General features: G+C 45.3%; 1 protein-coding gene across 13 annotated transcripts in view; it reads right to left on the bottom strand.

The window, feature by feature from the left end:
• The window catches only part of VPS13D (vacuolar protein sorting 13 homolog D), a 315,484-nt gene that overhangs the window by 4,870 nt on the left and 287,703 nt on the right, over positions 1–22,911 (bottom strand). For 12 of the 13 annotated variants that reach the window (XR_013519796.1, XR_013519795.1, XM_035307776.3 and 9 more), the window contains 2 exons: positions 9,866–9,997; positions 47–287 (listed from right to left, as the gene is read on the bottom strand). Coding sequence is in view for 10 of the 13 variants with exons in the window: in XM_035307776.3 (XP_035163667.3) it covers positions 47–287; positions 9,866–9,997 (373 nt within the window). In the remaining 3 variants the exon portion in view is untranslated. Of the gene's footprint in view, positions 1–46; positions 288–9,865; positions 9,998–13,433; positions 13,642–22,911 lie in introns of all 13 variants that reach the window. The other variant, XR_013519794.1, reaches the window with a different exon arrangement.

The raw sequence follows: 22,911 nt of genomic DNA, 5'->3' as shown, positions 1-22,911 counted from the left end.
GATGCAGAGGGCCCTCAGGAGCCTGAGAACAGGTCTTTACACTCACCATCGGCTTCTGGTGGGAAGGGCCTGGGATGGACACTCCACTGCTCGTGCTCACGGCCTTCTTGGTCACCTGCACGTACACTTTCCCATGGTCTTTGGAGACAAGGCAGTGGTAGAGGTCATCGTATTTGACTTCTAGGAAAATGGCTTCTCGGTCCACGTAGTCTCCACTTTTCAGGAAGTAAACTGCTTTGGAGGAGATGAGCACGCAGTAGCTGTCAATGTTCTCCACGGCGATGAAGCTGCAAAGTGAGACAGGAACACAGGAGTGACACCCGCACTTTGCCCAGCGTCAGTGGAGGCCCACTGTGGGCTCTGTGGCTCCGGGGCCTGAGTGCAAATCCAAACCCCCTCGCTCACTACACCTCAGGCAGGTGGCTTCATCACGCTGAGCTTCAGCTTCCTCTTTTATAAATTAGGAACAAAAGTGAGCCTGGCTTCAGGGGGCTGTTGTGAGGTCCATGGCCATGGCACCCCTCACCCCTCTATAGGATGCTCGAGAAATGTCAGACCACCAACCATTGCAACAATAGAAATAATTTTACAACCTGAAACTGTATCTTGTGGGCATGTTTGGCTAGCTTAAAGCTTACAGAAAACCGTAACAATGCTCTATTGGACACGACAGAAACATGATGCCTTTCAATGTGAAACTGAAGGAGAGCTGGAGAGGGGAGGCAAACACGAAGGGGTGAGAGGACGTGGCTGGGGGTGATGAAGACTGAAGGGGAAAAAGCAGCATTAAACAGGTTCAGCAGGCTGGGTGTGGTAGCTGATGCCTGTAAATCCCAGCACTTTGGGAGGCCGAGGCGGGTGGATCACAAGGTCAAGAGATTGAGACCATCCTGGCCAACATGGTGAAACCCCGTCTCTCCTAAAAATACAAAAATTAGCTGGGCATGGTGGTGCGCGCCTGTAGTCTCAGCAACTCAGGAGGCTGAGGCAGGATAATTGCTTGACCCGGAGGGGGAGGTTGCAGGGAGCCGAGATCGCGTCGCTGCACTCCAGCCTGGTGCCTGGCGACAGATCAGACTCTGTCTCAAAAAAAAAAAAAAAAAAAAACAGGTTCAGCAATTGGCACACCATGAAGAGATGGCCTGGCGTTGAAGTACTTGCATGCCCGCATCTGCTTCCTCCATCCCAAAGCTCAGCATGTCCGGGGACAGGACGCTCCGGTCCACTTCAGGTTCAGAAAACTCTCAGAGTCAGACAACACTTTCTTGGGTGAAGCTATCATCTTCGTTTTTGAAACTCTGAGTTGTTACTTCAGGAGCATTAGAGCCACTCTGAAAAAACCCAATTCCTCTATCATGGAGCTCACATAATTGAAGTAGAAATTTATGCATGTCAAACCTCTCTGGCCACTGAATGGAGACCAGTGAACCTTGGGAACAGCGTGACAGTTCCCCGGGCCTGGCTGCCTCCCCCGCATCTTGTGACAGCCCTTCACAATGGGTCTGCAGTGTCCAGGGACGGTAGAAAAGGATGGCAGGAATACTAAAGGCTGACGACAGAGTGGTGGTCGAGCTCCCGCTGCCAAACGGAACTGCTCAGAGCCCAGCACCACCTGGAAGTGTTGTGAAACCTGGGTCCAGAGCCGCATTGTTCCCAGGCCCTGGGAGGAGGCAGAAGCCCGGGGGGGTCACCTGCCTGTCTCGGGTAACAGGCTGCTGGGCCCCTGCTCACTTGGGGTCCATGAGGACGCACACTTGCTCTCTCAACTTCTCTAAAGCCCGTCCCCTCCCCGCAAGGATCAGAGGTTCCAACCTCTCTGTGAAGCTGCCCCACATACTCCAGCCCCTTATTCACTTTTGAGCATTTAATTGCGATGCCCCCAAAGCACAGCCAAGCACCAACTCATTCTTTCCACGTGTCCTGGATAAGTCTCTGCTCTCTGCCTACGAGATGAGCCCCATAAGTGGGGTCTATATGTCACAGCCCCGTGTCTCCCTGAGCACCCCACGGAGTTGGCCACCCCATCAGCACTCAGTAATGAGCTGCCTTGTTCCAGTGCCATTTTAATTACAGACACCTGTGACAAAAACTGGGGTTTATTGTTCTATTCTAACTGTTGGCAATGCCAAGAATGTAGACTTGTAAAGTCTCAATGCCAGAATTAGTAAGACCCGCAGCCGTCAGCATTCAGGCCACTCAGCACAGACAGTCTCACATCTCGCGCTCTGACAGCATTCAGCGCGGCATCGTCACTGAACAGAGTTAGATGGAATCTGAAATAGCTGGTCTGGGGAGGAAGGGAGGGCATGGGGACAGAGAGAAAGACAGACTTAGAGGGATAAAGATGATCCCGACACAGAGAAGAGGCGACATGGTGCCAGCCAGAACTGGCAGGGACCTGGGCTGAGACCCCGGAGCAGCCTACACTCCTTAGCACTGGTGGGCCTGGTGCACAGCCCCTGAGGCCATCATGGGCTCTCCAAGGAGACTCCAAAGTTGGGGTGACAGCAGGAATGTGTATGAAAAATCCAACTGAGATTTGAGGTCCTTTCCTCTAGGTGAGCATAGCACACGCACTTCCACCCCACTGCCCAGGCCTCAGCCCCCAGCACCACCCCACTGGGCACTCGCCATAGCTAACATTTGCATGTCAGCCAAGGGCTTTCCATCTGGGCAGCTTGCTCTCACACCCAGGCCAGAGTGGCCAACACGACCAGTATGCTTTCCATCCCGGAAAACTTCTACAGGCTTTAACACAGACTCTTCCAAGATGCCCCAGATGCTACAAGTCCTTCTTCAGGCCAGAACCACTTCTGGAGGAGGGTGGCTCTGAGCTGGGATGCCCTCCGAAAGGTAGAGGGCACAGCAAGGGAAACACAGGCCGAGCGGCAGGAAAGCCTGGCCTGCTGGCTGACTCTGGCTGAGTCCGCTGCCTTCTTAGGAGCTCAGATCCCTTCATCTCTCTAATGGAGATGGAAATCTCTGCCAGCTTTCTTCACAAAGTGAGAACAGAGGTCAAAGAATTCCTGGCCATACAGAAAGGTAAGCGGAGGAAGGCAGTGCTGTCAATCCCATGGATCTTTGTCCTTTAAGTCAAAGGCCCTGTGTGTGCCCTGAAGCTGCTACTGATAATAACATATTTTTGGAAATTTGCATGAAATGCTCTAAAGTCTTTTCAAATCAAAAGCAGATCAGAGCCAAGGGTCTGGCTGAAGGAAGGAGAAGGGAGATAGTGAGGCCACAGTTGGAGCTGGGCAGTGACCCCAGGGACCAGGTAGCCACAGCTGTGTCCCCATCGTCCTCCTCTGGCTTTCCTGCACCCACAATGGCCAGGGCTTTGGGCTGCATCATCATTGTTATTATTATTAATTTTAATGATTTTTTAACAAAATCTGGCAACCACGTCAAATACTCCAGACCAGACCCCTTATCTAATGGAGCCCGATCCCAAACTTGTTACTCTGTGAGAGAAGCAGCAAAGTTCAGGGTGGTAAGCGAAGCCTGGCAAATGCAGCAAGCTCCCGCCCTTCCCTGCTGCCCGTGTACTTTCCTCCGTTCCCTTTCCCTAAAGCCACAGGCCATTCCCCTCCCTCCCTGGCCTAGTTCTCCCAGGTTTTCCTTTGCCTCATGTGAGCTTCTGGTGCTCACACTGCTTTGCAGTCTCGACCCGGGCTCTCCTCTCTTCACTGCCCTTAGAATCAAGCTCCCCGCAAGGCCTACTTTGGGTCTACAAATGAGTGACTGTTGGAAAAACCTCAAGCGAAGAATGCCACCATGGTCTCAGGTGGTCCTGAGCACACTCCTCCTGTTCTCTGATCTGTTACTAACTGAGAGGGAAGGGGAACAAAAAGGTGCAGCCAGAAACACACAGCATCCAGATAAGCTTTATCCTTCAAACCTGAGACCTAGAGAAGTCACCCAGTATTTGGCTGACACATTTTAGGTTGCTGTAGATACTATAATTGATTCTATTTTAAAAAAATAGGATTTTTATACTATTCTTAAACCTTGGTTAACAGTTTTAACTCTTGGGGCAGAGCATGGTGGCTCTCACCTATAATCCCAGCACTTTGGGAAGCTGAGGCAGGAGGACTGCTGGAGCCCAGGAGTTCAAGACCAGCCTGGGCCACATGGTGAGACCCCATCCCTATTAAAAAAAAGAAAAAGTTTTAACTCCCCTTTAAGGAGAGAAAGAGGATACTCTGGCCTTGGGGGTCAGTGTCAGAAAGTTTCTTCTGAGGGAAGTCACTGTTACACCCTTTTCCAAGATGACAGGTGCTAAGAGTGGGTGAATCTGGCAAAGCCAATGCCACCAAAGTAGACCCCACCATAAACCACAAACCACGGGGCATTCTCAGCAGCAGCCACGGCAACACCGACAGCAGCTTCAAGCCTCCTCTGGGGCAGGTAACAACATCCTTCCAGATCACACTGCAGCCTTGCTAGGGGAGCCAGCTGCCCTTGTGCCAGTCGCCTCCACCTCTGACTTTGCTCAGAGTTCCCCATCCTGATGTGCAGAGCCCCATCGGTCTACTCTGCAGGGCCACTGTGATGGTGTGAGCTAATCCACATGCCCCACACAGAAGAGACCCGAAGTTAATGGTGGCTCTTCTGTTGAGAACAGGTGCCCAGCTATCCCAAACCCGTGGGGATGACCCCTCCTTCCCCCACACATCCTCTCATGAGCAGATTGGAGAGAGAGATGTCCCTCTAATAGGCCACATGGAAAACAGGCTCATGACTAACTTCTCTCAGGGAGAAACCTGCCAAGTAACTGTTTCACTCTACTTGACTTTTCTCCTGCTCTTTTTTTTTTAAGCTATATTAACTCATTTACATACCCGATTCTACTTCCTCTGGAGTCATTTCAAAATCAGAAACATTGAGTCGCCTGACTCAGCGCTCCTGGAACAGACTCCTCTGCCCCTAGGTATTATCCCCAGGTCCATCTGTGGCCCCAACTCTATGGCCTCAATGTCGCTCTGAGTGCCCGGCCCTCTTCAGGGCACCTCAGTGTCCACTGGGGAGCAGCTCCTTCTCTAACCTTTGTTCTTCAGCACCCCAGCCTCAGCTGATGGCATCCCCATCAACCAGATACTATAGTATCTGTAGATACTATAGTTGATTGCGGGAAAGGAGTCCAGAGCCTCTCTCAACCCTCCTCCTCACTCAGATTCCAACCTAGCAGTCTGGGGATCCACTAGCGCTGCTTCCTGAATACCCTCCGATCTGCCCCCTTCTAGTCATCGCTACGGCCACTGTGTCCAGGCTGCTCCACCTTCTCCCTGGGCTACTCCAAGGGCCTCCTAACTGGCTTCCTGTCTGCAGTTTCTCTACCTGCCGCTGTCGAGGTTTGATTTTTAATGCCTGATTTTTAATGAGTGGGATCCTTTCCCTCACAATCTCACTACCACCTACGGGAGAGGCAAGCTCCTTGACATGACCACGGAGGTCTGTCTTCAGCATCCAGTCTGGGAATACACCTTTCCAGCCTCTATTCCTTCCCTCCACACATGCTGCTGCCACAAAAGGCTGACCCCAAATTCTCCAGACTTGTCGTGATCTCTTCTGCCCCGTGTCTCTGCCCAGCACTGTCCTCTGCCCATGCGCCTTCTCTCCTTGGCACATTCCTCCGCATCCTGCAAGGTCAGGTGACTTGTCCAGAGCCTTTTCTGCGAAGTCTTCCCTGGCTTTCCAGTATAAATTAATCACTTCCCATCTGTGGGTCCATGATACGTTGCTCACACTTCTATTTTAACAGCCATATGTTACAGGTCATTGGCAATACAGTGTCTTCTTCCCCTGCTATGCACTGAGGACAGAGGAAACTTCTTACTCACCCTGACACATAGTAGGACTCAATAAATGTATGCGTGAGGGTGTCTCAGAAAGTGACACTGGCATTGCAGCAAGGCAAGGAATTTGCCAGCATACAGGCAACTTTGGATGCTGGACACGTTACCAGTAGGAAAGTTTAAAACTTCTCTGACAACTCCTGATTTAGCTGATTAAAGATTTAGCAAACCTTTAGCTTTACCAGAGGAGCTGAGCCATCTGCCAAATGTAGGTTTTAATTCAGGGGCATATAAAAAATGGCCAAGTCTGTAAATGTCAATAGCTACTGATAGATTATTTCCTGGTTTAGGAAACGGAACCTAATGAATTCTATTCCATTTCTCAGAAGGAGGGATTGTTCTTATTTTGAGACTGTGTATGCTACTATAAGGTTTGTATTTATAATTATATGCTATTAGAATCAATATTATATGGTGTGCTCAATAATTTTCCTGATTTCTCTCTCTCTGTGAAATTTCTCAAGAAGAGGCAAGATACAAAAATCATAAACAGCACATTTACTAAGTAAACAAGAAAAGAGACTTTTACTCTTAACTTTATTTTCTTCTATATTCTTGGATTTGCTATCCATGCACATAAGTTTCTTTTTGAGACAGGGTTTTACTGTGTCACCCAGGCTGGAGTGTAGTGGCATGGTCTCAGCTCACTGCAGCCTCGACCTCCCATACTCAAGCAATCCTCTCACCTCAGCCTCCCAAGTAGCTGGGGCTACAGATGTGTGCTACTGTGCCTGGCTAATTTTTGTATTTTTTGCAGGGAAGGGGTTTTGCCATGTTACTCGGACTGGTCTTGAACTCCCACCCTCAAGTGATCCTCCCACTTTGGCCTCACAGTCCCTTGGGAGGCTGAGGTGGGAGGATCACTTGAGGCCGGGAGTTCAAGACCAGACTGAGCAACATGGCAAGAACCACCCCCACATCTCTACAAAAAATTAAAAGGAGGAATGACTTATCCAGCTGGTGGATGTATAGGCTACTTTTATTTTTTATACTTTTCTGTATTTAACAAAATCTCATAAATGTTACTTTCTAAAACTGCATTTAAAAGTACAATTTAAATTGTCTAACTCCAGAAAGCAGTAATTAAAGCAGCTTCCTAGGTCATGTGGGTTGCTCATGAGTCTTTTTTAAAAGGTAGGAGCCACCTGACCGCTCACCAGCCTAGTGTGCACCATTATATGTGATGCAGTATTAGAAATAAAATAGGTTCCATAAAAAAATGAAAATGAGTTCCTGGCTACAATGAGACATGAGTTAGAAGAAAACTTAACATACAGGAGAAATTTTACTTTAACATCTTCTTAACCTGGATCCTATTTCAAAACCAAAATTGAGAAAGATGGGAAGCAATGACAATTGTGCAACTTATCAGAGGAATATGTGATTAACTTGAAAGTGAAGACTTTTCAGCTGGCTAGACCAGAAATCACATGTCAGTAACTCTCTTTTTAATACTAATTAATTAGATAGAATGAAAAAATTAAATGCAACTCGATCTGGGAGAACAAAGTTGAAGTCACCATGGGGCTGGGGACTTTGTGGGGTTTTCACTCCATTGGGAAATAATTACACAATATTTTCCAGAAGTGAAACAGTGAGCCTAACTGGAAAAAATGTGGAAACATTTACTTAGAACAGTAGGGCAGGGTATTAAAGACCCTTTAAAGGGGTTAACTCTGGAGGAAAATATGCAAATAATTAGGGTCTTTAAACATGTTTTTAATTACAAATCTAGGATAAAAGTCAGAGGTATGATTTGGTGCTCGCATGCTTTTCCTGAACACTCCTTTCTTGCAAAGTGGTGACTGTAACGTTCACTTCACCCTGAGACACTGGCTGACAACCGAGGACACTTCAGAGCACATTTGCCAGACTCCCTGATGGCTTCTTCCTTGTATACTTAGGAAGGCTGTGGTCATGTGCCTCCTTCAGCATTTACTGGCAAGACTCAACCCACAACTTGGGCGGAGGAGACACATGGTTTTCATCTTTAAAGTCAAAATTCATTCATGCCAATATCTCTTCCTAGTTCATATGAATTTCGAGTTTCATGAAATCGATTTTACTGATTTTGTTTGGATTCCAGTTTTTAGCTCTCTCTGGCTCTGTTTTTCAATGCTTATCTCTCACTGGGAGCAATCCTGTGTTGGCTGTACTATGCAATTTCTTCTACTGCAAATGAATTTCACAGTGACCAGAGATGGTTCGACTTGAATAGAGGTAAGTTGGAGAGGAAAGTGAAAACATAACATGTAATAATTTAGAATCTCACTTAGGCTCTGACTAAAAAATGCCCAGATGATTGGAAAATGGACACATACGAACACAAATGCTGAACTGCAGCTATCTGACTATATTTATTGGGCACCTATTAGATGCCAGGCACTGTTCTATGTGCTGAGGATTCTTTCGTGAATGAACAGACAAAAATCCCAGCCTCACAGGGCTGCCATTCTAGTAGACTCTGCACCATGTCCTGCCCGGCCTGAGAAATGACTCTCTAGACCTCTCATCCAAAGGCTAAAAGTTCCATCTACAAGCAGTATCAAGAGCAGCTGTGGTACCAAATCCCTGCCCCAAGAAAGGCAGGAATATAAAGTCCTCCCTGGAGTGAACTGCATGGGCACTGGGGGCACTGGACTGAAACAGCAGAACCTATTAGTGACACCTGTTGTGGACAGAGTTACCCCTCCCTGCCAGTTCATACGTGGAAGCCCCAGCCCCAATGTCACCATTTGGAGTAAATAATTATAGTTAAATTAAGTCATAAGGTTGGGGCCCTGAGCTGATAGGATTAGTACCCTTTTAAGAGACACCAGAGAGCTCCCCGTTTCTCTCTGCAATATGGGGACAAGTGAGAAGAGGGCTGTTCTGCAAGCCAGGAAGAGAACCCCCACCAGGAATAGAATCAGCTGATGCCTTGATCCTGGACCTCCCTCCCAGCCTTTAGAACTATCAGAAGACAAATTTCTGTTGCCTAAGCCACCCAGTCTGTGATAGAAATGGCAACCCAAGTAGACAAAACAACAAAATGCAACTCCATTATCAAGAGACCTTCTAATAATACCACAGGACTTACACAAGGCACATGTAGGGAGAGCCCATTCTATCTGGCAAGCAACAAATACATTCTGGATTTGACTTTTGATATCCCCATTCAAATATTTCGATGAAACTATGAGATGAGATCTCCTTAACACTGTCTTTAACAGTGACTCTGAAGACTATCCTGACAGCTGACCTCTATTCCAGACATTCATCCATCCACCAAAAAACACTCACAGCACTCAGAATCCCCCAAGCTCGCTTTACCTTAAAGGAGACAAGTAGGCATCGGAATAAATTAAACTAGCATTTTGCTACTCACCAGACACAACTAACCGCTTTCTCTGGGCTGGTGGTTCTAACACCTGTTCAGGTTATAGAGTACTTTTACACTACAAGGAGCTCTGCAAAATATCCTAACACAATGAAATATTTGATTCTACCACGTCAACTAGGAATAGTATCGCTAGCTAAAGATATGACAAGATCCCAGGTGTGTAAAGCTCTGTATTTAAAGAGTAACAAAGCAATCTTAAGAAAAACCCATTGACAAAATGTCCAACTACTAGTTGTTTGCTATTTGTTTTTCTGTTTTGTTTTGCTAGCATTCTGCATCAAAAATAGAGTATCAAAGTTTAACAAATTTTTACAGGAGAAAAATCTTAAAATTGACAACATTTTACTCCTTATCTTCTCTCTTTGAACTAACTAGAATGAGACTGTCATTTTCTAGAAACAAAACACTAAGGCCAGGCTATGGCACACAGTTGAGGACCACTCCTTCAAGTAAAAGGCTGTTTACCATCAGTTACATCTAAATCTAAAACACATTTGGAATTCTTTAACCAGATCTAAGGTCTGAGAGTCAGGAAGATAACTCAGATCAGATGGAAACTTCTCAGGCTCAAAAGGAGAAGAGGCAACTCAGTAGACCCATAGGGCTGGTTTCCCATGGTCTGACTTACAATTCATCCTGAGAGTTGTCCGTGAGTTTGAAGAGCTGCTCCTGTCCTTCCGCCTGGCTCTCTGAATATCGGGGAAGCAGCCCCTGGGGCCCTGTGCAGCATCGCGGTTTCCGAACCCTCTGTGCTTGAGTCCTAGACACATAAATGGACAAAAAGCCAAGAGGTGAAGTGTGTAGGTTAAAATGCTTTTCCTTTCTCACTAAATTAAACTACAGTATTCCCCGTGAATGCACCATGAAATAGTGGTTAAGGCCCTCATTTGAGTTTGAATTCTGCCTCTACCATGTTCTGGCCATGTGATCATGGATAAGCTGGTTAACTTCCTTAACCCTCAGTTTCAGTCTTCTCTCTGAACAGGATGATGACACCTACCTTACAGGACTGCTGTGAAGATGAAATAAAACAGTGCCCACCAAGCCTGGTCCTTGCCGACGGTGAGCGGCGCACCAGTGGCAGCTCTTGTTCCTGCCACTATTACTATAATAGAGACCCCCGGGCCACACCCTGTTTTTCTAGGCATCTCTTCAGGAGAGGCATCTTGGGATTTGTGATGGGTCTGGAAGAAAATCCTGGGCATTTAGTAAGAACACACCAACCCTTGAGACTTTGTCTAAGATGAGGTCAGTTAGTTGCTCGGGCAAAGGATGAGGGACATGGCAATCATGCGAGGAGAAGAAAGGCCCCCTGGACCTGGCCCAGGCCAAGGCTGGGGTTCTGCAGTGGCTCAAAGGACACTCAGCTGTCGGCAGCCTGGAGGAATCTGCTTTGCTATGGCTTTCAGAGCAGGCTAATGGTATCTTTTTCCACACACCATATACAGGGTAACTGATAAATACTTTCTGGTGCTTTTCTAGAAACCGGAGTGCACATTCGTCTTGGAAAGGCAGTGCGTATTTCAGATGACTGATAAGAGTGCAGCACTGGGTCTGTCCTCGGCCTTGTACTTGCTGTACCTTTTATTATTTGTTCCTGGAGCCCACTGACGTGAAACACCCCTCTCTAGACATATCTAAAAGAGAGGGGAAGGCTTACACACTGAATCAGCACTTCAGAAACATGAACTAACAGAAATATAGATATTTGCTTACAAGGGCAGCAAGTACTCTGGTGGGCAAGTCAGGTTAGTAATAGGGACACAAACAACCCCAGAAACTTGCCACAGGCCATGCAAAGCCGGGATAACTGAGAAGTGAAGTGCTCCCGAATCCAGGTCAGCACTCAGTTCATCAGGCTGTGCCATTTGAAGGACAGCCCCATACCTTGGTGAGGTTTGATTATGTGCTGGAAAGACAGAAATCCAGCAATCATTTTAGAAAAGTTCAGTTACAAGGATGTCTTCAGTACCATTAATTGTACACTTCAAGGGTAATATAAAGAGACTATATAGAAGTTTCAATGATCTGCACTAAGAGAAAGAGTAAAAAAAACCCATTGTATTTATATCATATACTCACATACCCTGCCAGTCTCAATTCTTCCTTTAAGACACAGGCTTACATTTGGCTACTCAGAGCCCAACTATTGATTTAAAGTGTGAAGGGCAGCATAGGGACCACGGCTAACCCATCAGCAGAGAAGCTGGACAACTGATGCTGAAAGGACGCTGGCAACCTCTGCAGGCAGGGGGTTGAGGGAAGGAGCTTGGTGTGCTTCTCCAGATAGCAGAGCTCTGTTCTTATCTCCTTGTCTAGCAAAACACCTGCTGTCATTCCAAATACTACCTACACAGGCGAATAAAGTATGCTTCCCCCAAGGCAGTCCTGCTGACCTCTCTGCCAGGCCACATGGCAGAAGCCCAACGGCCTCTCCAAGAGGAATAGGGCAGGTTCTGCTTCCTCATCACTTTCAATGTAAGGTTTGATTCAGACTCAACACATCTTCCCCAATCAACTGGGGGGCCTGCAGGCTCAAATTCAATATATATCCCAAATCTGAATATCTCTCCATCTCGATCTAACTAACATGTATCACGACAGTGGCCATGTAACTGGTTCTTCCCTTCCATCCTTGTCCGCTCTCCTCATGGCAATGAGAATGATAAGTTACATCAAGTCAGTCATCTGCTCAAAACACATTTGCTTTCCATCTCAGGTGGATAAATGTTATTTATTGCTTGGCTCCATGTGGACTAGAAACTCCAGGAGAGGAGGAATTTGTTTCATTCACTGCATTCCTGGGATGGAGAACAGTGTCTGGGTTACGACCAAGCAGCAGTCAGGATAAGCTGAAGAAGTGAGTGAGTGCCTGGTGGCTGGCAGACAGCATAAGGGCCATTAATTGAGCTAAAAAGGAAAGGTGATATGCAAGCTTTGGTGGAGAGTTTGAAGATTAGGGATTTTGAGCAACGAAAGCAAAATCAACATTGAGGCAAAATGTGAACCAGCTAGAACTCCATCTTCCTGACAGAAAGGTCAAGGGTGTCTCTTGTCTACTCTACTGATCAAAATAAGGAAAGGGACATGAAGGCAATGTCCTGAAGCTGACACGGTTGACAAGCCTTTTCCCTCACACAAAGTATTTCCACTAGCACCCAAAGCTGAGGAAAAACATGCTACCAGAAGGAGAACACTTGCTGCAGTCCTAAACTCCTCCAGTGGAGCTGAGGAAGCCAGAGAAGGTGAGGAAAGGAGGCTTGTTTCCAGATATTAAAAATTTAAAAATTACGTCCCACGACATTTACTCCCAGAATAATTGAGACTGGGAGTAAATGCGCTCACGTTGTTGATTTTCTCACACAATCAAACAGCTTTCTGATGTCAACAGCTATTTCCTGACTCAGTGGACTCCCTCAGAGCCTTCTCCAAATGTCAGTGATCCAACCTCACCCCCACTCCCAATACATTATTTTTTAACCTGCAAACTACAAACCCACCAAAAACATCAGAGAATACAAAAGCAGAGTGGCTCCCCTGGGGATACACACTATTTGTTTTGTTTCCTTTCTTGACTGTCTTCACACAGGCCACAAACTGTCTTCCCATTTCTAGGGTTCTCATTTTTTTGTCAAGGGCAAGGCTGGATTCAGTGCTCAGCACTGCTGACTAGGGAGCTTGCTGTGGCATTCAAGGCTAACTTTTCACCTCAACATGGAAGAAAAGACAGATGAGTTCAATTTTACCCTAAAAGGAAACGTCTTCTGTTACAGTCTTATGAACACAAGGACTTCCAGAAGGCACACTCTTCCTAGAAGCAGAAAGCTGGATTAAAGGAATTTCCCCCACTCTCCTATCAGCTCATCACTGTCAGTGTCTGAAAAACTCTTCTTTCCTCTCCAAAGCTCCGCTAAAAGTTTACCTTCTCAGGTCCAAGTTGGTAGGCTGTGGGGTAGCGGGGGAGTATTTAAAGTCATTGCATATGAACAAATTTAGTTCCAATCTCAATCAGAGAATTACCAAAATAATTTAAAAAGCCACCAGTAGGCTAGTGTTCTCAAACACTGTAAGCCAGCAGAAAGCTTAACGTGGTGTTCTTCCACCCAGGCCACTGTGTGATGACGTGGTTTTCTTCATCTGTTGATGCGGCACTGTAGATCTTTGAAACTAATATGACCATGTGACAGCAATCCTACCTTTGTCCATGCCCGGTGACTCAAGAATACAGTGTGTCCATTTTTAAGTGACTTTCCTGTATGTTCCAGTGAGCCTATGAGTATCCAGAGGGAAAGGACTCTGGTCCTTTTTTTTTTTAAACTGGACTTTAGAACTGGACTCATCATTATCCTCAGTTCAAGGCCCCCTCTCATCATTGGCCTCTCTTTATTTATTTGAAATAAACATCTGTGAAAGCAAAAAAACTCCATCACTCCATCGTGGAACACAACTTGGTCTTCTGCCACCCCAAATCCCTACTCCTCCTTTACAGAAGGTAGCTGCTGTTCTGAATCTTGAGTTTCTCATTCCTGAGCTTTTCTTTTTTATGTAGTCTTACCACATTTTAAAGGATGCTCCTGTACATTCTTGTTATGTTCTTTGGGTTAAGTTTTGGGGTTTTGAAAAAGGGTGTCACTGTCAGATTGCTAAGGTTCAGGCATTCTTTTGTGTGCAGCTATGATTAATTCACCATGTCTCTGCTTTATTAATATTGCACTGTATGACTATCCCATGATATATCCATCTTCCTGTTGATGGCACGTGGGTTTTTTCCAGGTTCTGCTATTACAAATGATGCTATTATGAACCTTCCTGTACGTGTTTCCTGGTGAACTTCGAGAATTTAACTAGGGGGAATTTGCTGGCTCACAAGATATAAATGTTCACTTAACAAGATAATCTAAACTGTGTGCGAAGTGGCTGAACTATTTTTACACTCCTGCCAATGAGGCATTTAAGAGGCCCTAGTGATCTACATCAAACACTGGGTATTGTCTAGGACAGCACTGTCCAATACATAGCCACTGGCCATATGTGGCTACTGAGCATGTGAAATGTGGCTGTTGTAATTAAAGAACTGAATTTTAAGTTTAAATTGTATTTTGGATAGCACTCGTTTAGATTCTTGAATATTCGCTGCTTGAATGGATATTAAATGGCTTCTTATTCCTTCCCATATTCTCCTTTCAGCCTACGACACAGTGGTATCCAATAAATAAACAAATAAATAAATAAAAGTGGAGTAGCTATGGATCCTGCCATTGGCGCTAGAGCGGCGGATTGACGTCTAAATGACTCTGGCCCACCACTGTTAGCCACCTCCCTGGTGGCTTTGCTCCTTTCTTCTGACCACCTTTGCTGCCACTTGGGCAGGGTCTTGATACCACAATCCTGGGGACAATGGATCACTGAACAAGAGGTGGCCAAACCCCACCCACGTACCTCTCCTTAGTCAACAGCATCTCTTATGAACCAACATTCAACCTAAGATTCTGTTCAGCACATGCCTCCCTCCTCTCAGCACATGCAGCAATTCTGCCTCCATAAACCTTTGTTTGGCCAAAGGTCTGCGGTGTATTTAATTGCTGCCAGCTGGAGCTTGTCGGCCATGTTAAGCCCTCAGCTGCTGTGGTTTATAAATTTCACAGTGTATAGAAAGAAGCAGTCCTTCCTAATCCAGAATGTCAGCACCAAACCAACTTGAGTTTTGAACTCCATGAAAATGTCAGGGAGTCTGCTGAACAGCATTGAGGACTCTTCCCCCAGGGAAGGGGCTGTGGATACAGTGGCTGATACTCTGCAGATATCCATCCAGTGAGGATAATCAATACAGGGTGTGCCTGCCTCTGGCCACTGCTACCTGACATACACTGGAGGCCTAAAACCAATGATCAGAGTAATAACAACAACTCATGTCATTTTTTAAAAAAAGCAACAGTAAATCCAAACAAGGTGACACAGGGAGATCTAGCTAATTCCACTTGGTTGATCTTGCCTTTCAGCTGAGAGTCAACAGCTAGCCAGCCATCAATTATTCGTAGCTTATATGATGAGTGTAACATAGCTCTGTTAGTTAAGACAGATGCTGTGCACACATACACATACCCCTACACAGCTTAATTTGGTTGAGAAATCTGTCATGGCCAGTGTCTATCAACCAAGTGATGTTCAAAAACAAGAAGTAAATGAGTAGAAAGTGTATGTCACACTTGTGACATTAGCATAATAGAATATTTATTCAACTGATGGCTGCCATCTTTCTTAAGGGCTGCCTGTTCTGAAGGCAACAAAGTGATGGGTTGGGCTTGCACTCACTTAATGTATGTGTCCAGGGCTTTTGTTTTAATCAAGTATCTTACTGATATATACTATGCTCGAGTGTGCACAACTGACCGAGAACAAAGGTCAACACAGACTACCTCTTCCAATACTGGTCATTGATAACAGCTGTAAGATATCAGGGTTCTTGACCAAATGGTCTAATCAAACATTTGTCATTTCTCTAAGAGAACCCCACAGTCTGTCTAAATAGTACTGTCTGCACTGGAGTAGATGAACTGGTGAAAAACCCTCTAGTATCCACAGTAGTACAATGTCTGCAAGCCCAAGAAGCCCACCATGCCAACTTGAGTTTTGAACTCCATGGGCTGGATCTATCTCGAACCTGTAGCTCCCACCATGCCATGGGCTCCATCTATCTCGGACCTGTAGCTCCCACCATGCCATGGGCTCCATCTATCTCGGACCTGTAGCTCCCACCATGCCATGGGCTGCATCTATCTCAGACCTGTAGTTCCCTCCTCTTAGCCACATGCATCCACTTCTAAAGATGAAGTGGAAAAGCATTTCTTTTCCACAAACAGATTTTACTCCTTTCAGTGCAAACTGTAATCAGAGAAGACTCTACTAGAGGATGAAAATTTCTAAAGTTTGGCCCTGTTTACATGAGAAATTCTTCCCCATAGTTTCAAAACAAACAGAAATACATCTTCTAGAACCCACTCAAAGACAGTAGTCAATCTATAGGTTGGGACAATTTGGATTTTGAACACATGGAAAATAGGTTGGGCAGAAAGAAACCCTATGTTAGTAGAGATTAGTTCTTAAATGAAACTACTGAGGCTCCAAACGAGGATATTCAGAAAAAACGAGCCTACCTAGAGCCCTGAGAATGGTTTGTGCCTGCCTCTTTCAGTCGCTATTCAACCAACCTTTCCTGAACTATCATATGCATAGGCCAGCACTACGCCCTGAGGAAGACCAGGCTGAATTAAGTATCCAGGGAGCTTATGGCAATTCAATGGAGAAGATGAACAGAAACAGGCAATGAGGACATAGCAGGGAGCACTAGGAGAGACAGGGAGCGCTAGAGTAGGCAGTGTAATATAATGGCTGAGAGCATTGGCTCTGGAGCCAGGCTGCCCAGTGGGTTTGAATCCCTGCTCCATCACTTATGAACTGTAACCATAGGCAAGTTTTGTCACTTCTTGGAGCATTGGTTTTCTCATCTAAAAGGGGGTAACAATGAGTTGTTGAGAGGAGTAGATAAGTCAATACATGTATAGTGCTTAGAATGGAGCCTAGTATATAACAGGCACTTGATAAAATCCTACCTATTCTTTTTATTAGTGCATCATGTAGAGTGCCATGGGTGCACACGAGGAGCCCTAGTTGAGGTGTCTGGGATCTAAGTTGGCTAGGGTGCAACATCCAACCTCATGTACTTAGTTTTCCTACTGGGGAGGCTCACTTCTTCAAACTGAAATATTTTCCTTTCCCCTTTGCTTTCTTATTAACATCCTACTTAGCTCTCCCTAGTGTTTTAAAGTCATAGGTGTATAGCACACATAAAATCCCATGTTGTGCCACTGCCGTTGAAAATATGAGAAATATGTTGATTCAAGAAATCAGTAGAAATTATATTAATATTGTTAAGTTTTTAGCAATTTGACATCCAGCAGCAGGGACGACATTTCCTGGGCTGAGCTTTCTTTCATCAGTGGGATTCACACCTGACTTGTTTATAGGGGTCAAGGCTTCCCATAATTTAACACATGTTTTGGGGACCCCATGACACTGCAACTGTGACAGCTGGTAGGACTAATGCCAACAGATATGCCTATTGGGATTTAAACTCTAAGACAAAAATACTCAAGATTTTTTTTTGTTTTTCAGTCAACTGCCAGTTAATAGCTGGGTGGGGAGGGGCAAGGCAGTTACTTTATAAAGAATTCCAATCAAGTAGAGCACCTTATAGTAAGAATAGATCCTAAAAGGCTTGGATCTCTTAGAAGGCCATAATTTTTGCATGCACTCTGGGTCTGCTTTGCTTTTACAAAATAGTAGACAACCTATAAAGTTATTTGCAACTTTCAACATCATGGAAGAACAAGGCGCTCTACAAATGTAAGCCTTCTTTGTGTTCTAAGCAGAACATTCTGACTCAGAGACCGCAGTGCTTACTGAAATCTCTCCAGGCATTATCAAATTCCTTGCTAACCTGTCACCTCCAATGCCAATTCCAAGATATTTCATATGGACCAAAATACACAATCTCTGGGAAGCTTTATTTTGTAGCTATTAAATACAAATGCTAATAACAACAAGCTGATTACACTAATAAACCAGACATTTTCACTTTTTTGGTTCAAATTATTTTCCTGCCTTAGCCTCTGAAAGTGCTAGGATTACAGATGGGCCACTGTGCCCAGCCCAATAGTTTCAGATTTATTTCTGGCAAGCGATCACAAAATCTCTTTCTTTTAATGTTTATATTATCTACCTTCTCCCAAAGTTGACCTATTTTAAGAGAAGATATGAAATTTAAGAACAAGGTAGTCTGGGTATATATCCAAAGGATTATAATTGTTCTGTTATAAAGACATATGCACACGTATATTCATTGCGGCACTGTTTACAATAGCAAAGACCTGGAACCAACCCAAATGCCCATCTATGACAGACTGGAGAGGGAAAATGTGACACATATACACCATGGAATACTATGCAGCCATAAAAAAACGATGAGTTCATGTCCTTTGTAGGGACCGGGATGAACCTGGAAACCATCATTCTCAGCAAACTGACACAAGAACAGAAAATCAAATATCACATGTTCTCACTCAGAGGTGGGAGTTGAACAATGAGAAAACATGGACACAGGGAGGGGAGCATCACACATTGGGGTCTGTTGTTGGGGGGAACAAGGGAGGGACAGCGTGGGGTAGGGAGGTTGGAGTGGAATAACATGGGGAGAAATGCCGGATATAGATGATGGAGGGATGGAGGCAGCAAACCACATTGCCATGTATGTACTTATGCAACAATCCTGCATGTTCTGCACATACCCCAGAACCTAAAGTGCAATTACACACACACACACACACACACACACACACATACACACAGAACAAGGTAGTATAAGGGAATATAGACTGAAAAAACACAAACACAGGCTGAAATCCCAGTCACTTCCTAGCTGGGTGATACTGAAGTTACTAGATTGTTCTTAGCCTCACTTTCCTTATCAATAGGTGAGAACTTAATACCCGCTTGGTTGATAATGTTGACATAAAATATGAAGAGTGTGTAGCATAGTGCCTGGCACATAGTAGGTGCTTGTAAGAGTTAATCATCTCCCTCTTTCCTACCTTTATTCAGAATTATTGGGTGTCAAGTCCATTTAAAATACCAAAATGCAAAATTGCAGTATTTAAAGTTTTATCTTGACAGAGCACCCTGGGGGACAAGATTTCCTGAATCTATCTGAATGACTCATAAGGAGCACATCACATGTTGGGTATAGAGGTGTTTTCTAAAGAAACGACTGCTTAAAGCTTTACTCACCTGACCCACTCCCATCCATATCCTATTGCCTGACAGAGCTTTTTAAAAAGAGTTAACAGCGAATCAAACTAGCAGCTCAATGAATTATACCAGATATAAAATTCTTAGAATTGCAATTAATAAAGTTTTAGAAAAGTGCCATTAATAAAACTCACAGCAGGTGCTTTCAAAAGAGAATTTCAGGGTTAAAACACTTTCTGCAAATGAAGTTTGTAACACAATCTTAGCACGTACAAGTGCTGAAAATGAAGCTGCCTTGACTGAAGTGGGGAGGTGTGTGTCCTTACTGTCACCTTGCCACTGGGAAGCACTGGAGCCCCTCCCCCAGGGCCTTTTTTGATGACCAAAGCCAAGCAGATATGGGGATGCTCCAGCCCCCAGCGGGGACCTGCTTTGTGATTTGTTTCCGTTTTCAAGACCACCTGTTCACTCAGCCTGGAGGTTTTATACCTCCTTCTACTATCAAACAGAAACAATGGAGGAGGATGAGGAGGAAAAGAAAGGTGTAACTGGAGCAGATGCTTCAAAAAGTGCTAGGGACACAGAAATGAACAACTCATGAGAATGAAAGCTTATGTGGTCACCACATTCATGAGTTTTTAAAGAGAATCTGTTTCAGGCCCTGCAGTTGGACTTCAGGTGGCAGAGAGAGAAACTGAGACTCTTGGGAGGGTCTCAGGGGAGCCAGTGACGTGCTCTCTTTCCAGCCACTCATCTCTTCCAGGGAAGGGGACTCCTGAACCCAGGCCATGGCTGGAAACACAGGTGTTGAGGAAAGCCATTCAAACCCAGGGATTCTTGTCTCTTCTGTGCAAGGTCGCACCTCAGCACTCAGAACGGTGCTCAAGACATGTGATAAAGGGGCAGACCAGCAGCCACAGGACAGAGCTCTTCAGAGCTGCTGCTTCTGAAGCCCAGGAGGCGAAGAAGTGGCAGTGTGTAGTGGAACTCCTCCTCCAAATCCAAGCCAGAGAAAGGCAGGGTGTTGGTAACAACTCAAGAACCCCTGGAGTATAGGAATCCTGATCATTCCAATGTTGCGGGGGTGCAGGGGGCGGACACTAGAAAGTTACTGACCTGGGTCACGTTCACCCAGAGGGCAACTGGAGAGCTGCCTAGTGGCCTCAGGGGAACGTGCACCATCTGCACTTTTCCAGGAAGGAAAAGAACAGTGGGGCTTGGAATCCTGGTGGCTCCTCAGGGGCCTGGCTCCCTGTGGACAGTTGACACTCAGAACTTAAACAGCACAGACCTGACCAAGGGATCAGGTCACCGCACTAGCTCACATCCCAAGGAGAACTCTCTTCAAAGGATTTTTACGATATGGCTCTCATTATTTTGGACCTAAGTTTTAGGTTCTTTAGAACTAGACACATGAAGGAAGCAACCCATCAGCTTCCTCATCTACCTCCTGAACAGCTGGTGCTTTGTCCTCAAATGTAACCTATGGCTGAGCTTTCTCAGAAGCCAGGGCCACCTCTAGCCACATCTGCCCCTCTAGAAGCAAGAGATGGCAGCTTTCCCTTGAACTTGTGTCAAACTGGCCCTGGCCCATCATTTCAATGCCCTCGAGAGTATCCTGGATTTTTAGGCAAAGGAAGAGACTTTTTGTTCCGCCTCTTGCCACAGCGCCTGGGTGTAAAGCCATAGCAGGCATGAGGCAAGAACATCCACGTGTCTGGGTTTAGTGGTATCCTTTCTCTGTGGACAGGAAAGAGGCAGGACACGAGCTGGCAGCTCGGTGGTGCCCTTCGGTGCCTCTACAAGGGGTACATTTCTTCCTGGTGCTGCAACAGTCAACCTGGTAACAAAAGATTATTCTTTATTTGGTGATAAGAAGGTCAAGCTGCCTTTTAATTAAGTGCTGCCAGTGTTAACATGAATTGGACTGATTGTCATAGTCCATCAACCCTTGGCAAACTGGTTTGTTTGGTCTGGACAGCAAACAGCATTCCACACTACTGGATTTTTTCTCCCAGATCCCCTGTGGCCCCACCCCCCGCAAACCTTTTTAAAAATTACAATCTGTTCTGACGTCTCAAGTTACATTCTGTAAATAATAAGCAACACTGATGAAATGCAAAAAGCTGAAAATTTGTAAAGCAGAAAGATCTGCAGTATGTCCCACATCTGTGTCACATTAAACATGCACTCAACGGATTTGCTGATTCCTGCCTAATCCGTACACAGGGTGATGTGGGCCAGAAGGCCTCTTGTGCCACAGGACATGCCAGGGCCAAGGGCCACCAAGTGCAGGCAGGGAGGGCCAGGAGCTGGCATCCTGAGGTGGAGATGCCAAGTTCACTGTGCAGACACCCCTGGGCTGCCCACCCTGCCTGTTTCAGTTTGTGTGCATCGCAAGCTGGTGGGTCACTGCTTACGGTCAGGTCATGAGGGAACAGCCACTCAGAACCCTCTTCACAGTCCTCAATGTTGCTGAAGCCGGGCCCGTGTGGTTAAACTAAATAACATGTTTTTATGACAAAATGTCTCATTTGAAAGAGTTGGCTTGCCATACATTTAAATGACTATGAAAATAAAAATAGAATTGAAGTAAACCAGTTAAAGTCCATTTGGTTAAATGCTTAGAGGATACTAGAGGTGAGAAATGCTATGCCATCCCAGGCAAAATTTGATCCATTGTTTTTTATCCCAAGCATTTTACATACACATAGACACACACGTGTGTGTACACGTGCACATGCACTCATATTCTCATTTAAGAAAAATTGGCAGAACATAAGAGGGGAACTGGCATGTTTTAAACTTGTGGCATCACGCTGAGTCCTTGAATGATTATACGGCTTCATATTGGAAAAAAAAAAAGATTCAGATTCAACAAAAAGGAGCATGTAACCCTCTGAGAATACTCTATAAAAAACCTTGTTATCAACAGAGCTCCTCAACCAGCTCTTTCATCTGTACTATCCCATCAATCTTAGGTCAGAAGACACCAGGATTGAGACTGCTGGGCCACCAGGGTCCACGCTATGTCTCTACAGCTGCACTGATTGAGTGCTGACTGTGTACTGGACACTCTAAGCCTCACAACATTCATATAAGGAAGTATCTTACTAGTATTTCATCTTTTTTACATACATATATATTTTACTGCACTTTAGGTTCTGGGGTACATGTGCAAAACATGCAGGATTGTTGCATAAGTACATACATGGCAATGTGGTTTGCTGCCTCCATCCCTCCATCACCTATTTCTGGCATTTCTCCCTGTTATCCCTCCCCAACCTCCCTACCCCACGCTGTCCCTCCCCTATTTCCCCCACAACAGACCCCAGTATGTGATGTTCCCCTCCCTGTGCCCATGTGTTCTCATTGTTCAACACCCACCTATGAGTGAGAACATGCGGTGTTTGATTTTCTGTTCTTGTGTCAGTTTGCTGAGAATGATGATTTCCAGGTTCATCCCGGTCCCTACAAAGGACACAAACTCATCGCTTTTTATGGCTGCATAGTATTCCATGGTGTATATGTGCCACATTTTCCTTGTCCAGTCTATCATCGATGGGCATTTGGGTTGGTTCCAGGTCTTTGCCATTGTAAACAGTGCCACAATGAACATACGTGTGTATGTGTCTTCATAACAGAATGATTTATAATCCTTTGGATATATAACCAGTAATGGGATTGCTGGGCCAAATAGAATTTCTATTTCTAGGTCTTTGAGGAATCGCCACACTGTCTTCCACAATGGTAGAACTAATTTACACTCCCACCAACAGTGTAAAAGTGTTCCTGTTTCTCCACATCCTCTCCAGCATCTGTCTCCAGATTTTTTAATGATCATCATTCTAATTGGTGTGAGATGGTACC

This window comes from Callithrix jacchus, chromosome 7, assembly GCF_049354715.1.
Source record: "Callithrix jacchus isolate 240 chromosome 7, calJac240_pri, whole genome shotgun sequence".
NCBI lineage: Eukaryota > Metazoa > Chordata > Mammalia > Primates > Cebidae > Callithrix > Callithrix jacchus.
This window is presented reverse-complemented; position numbering and strand designations above follow the sequence as displayed.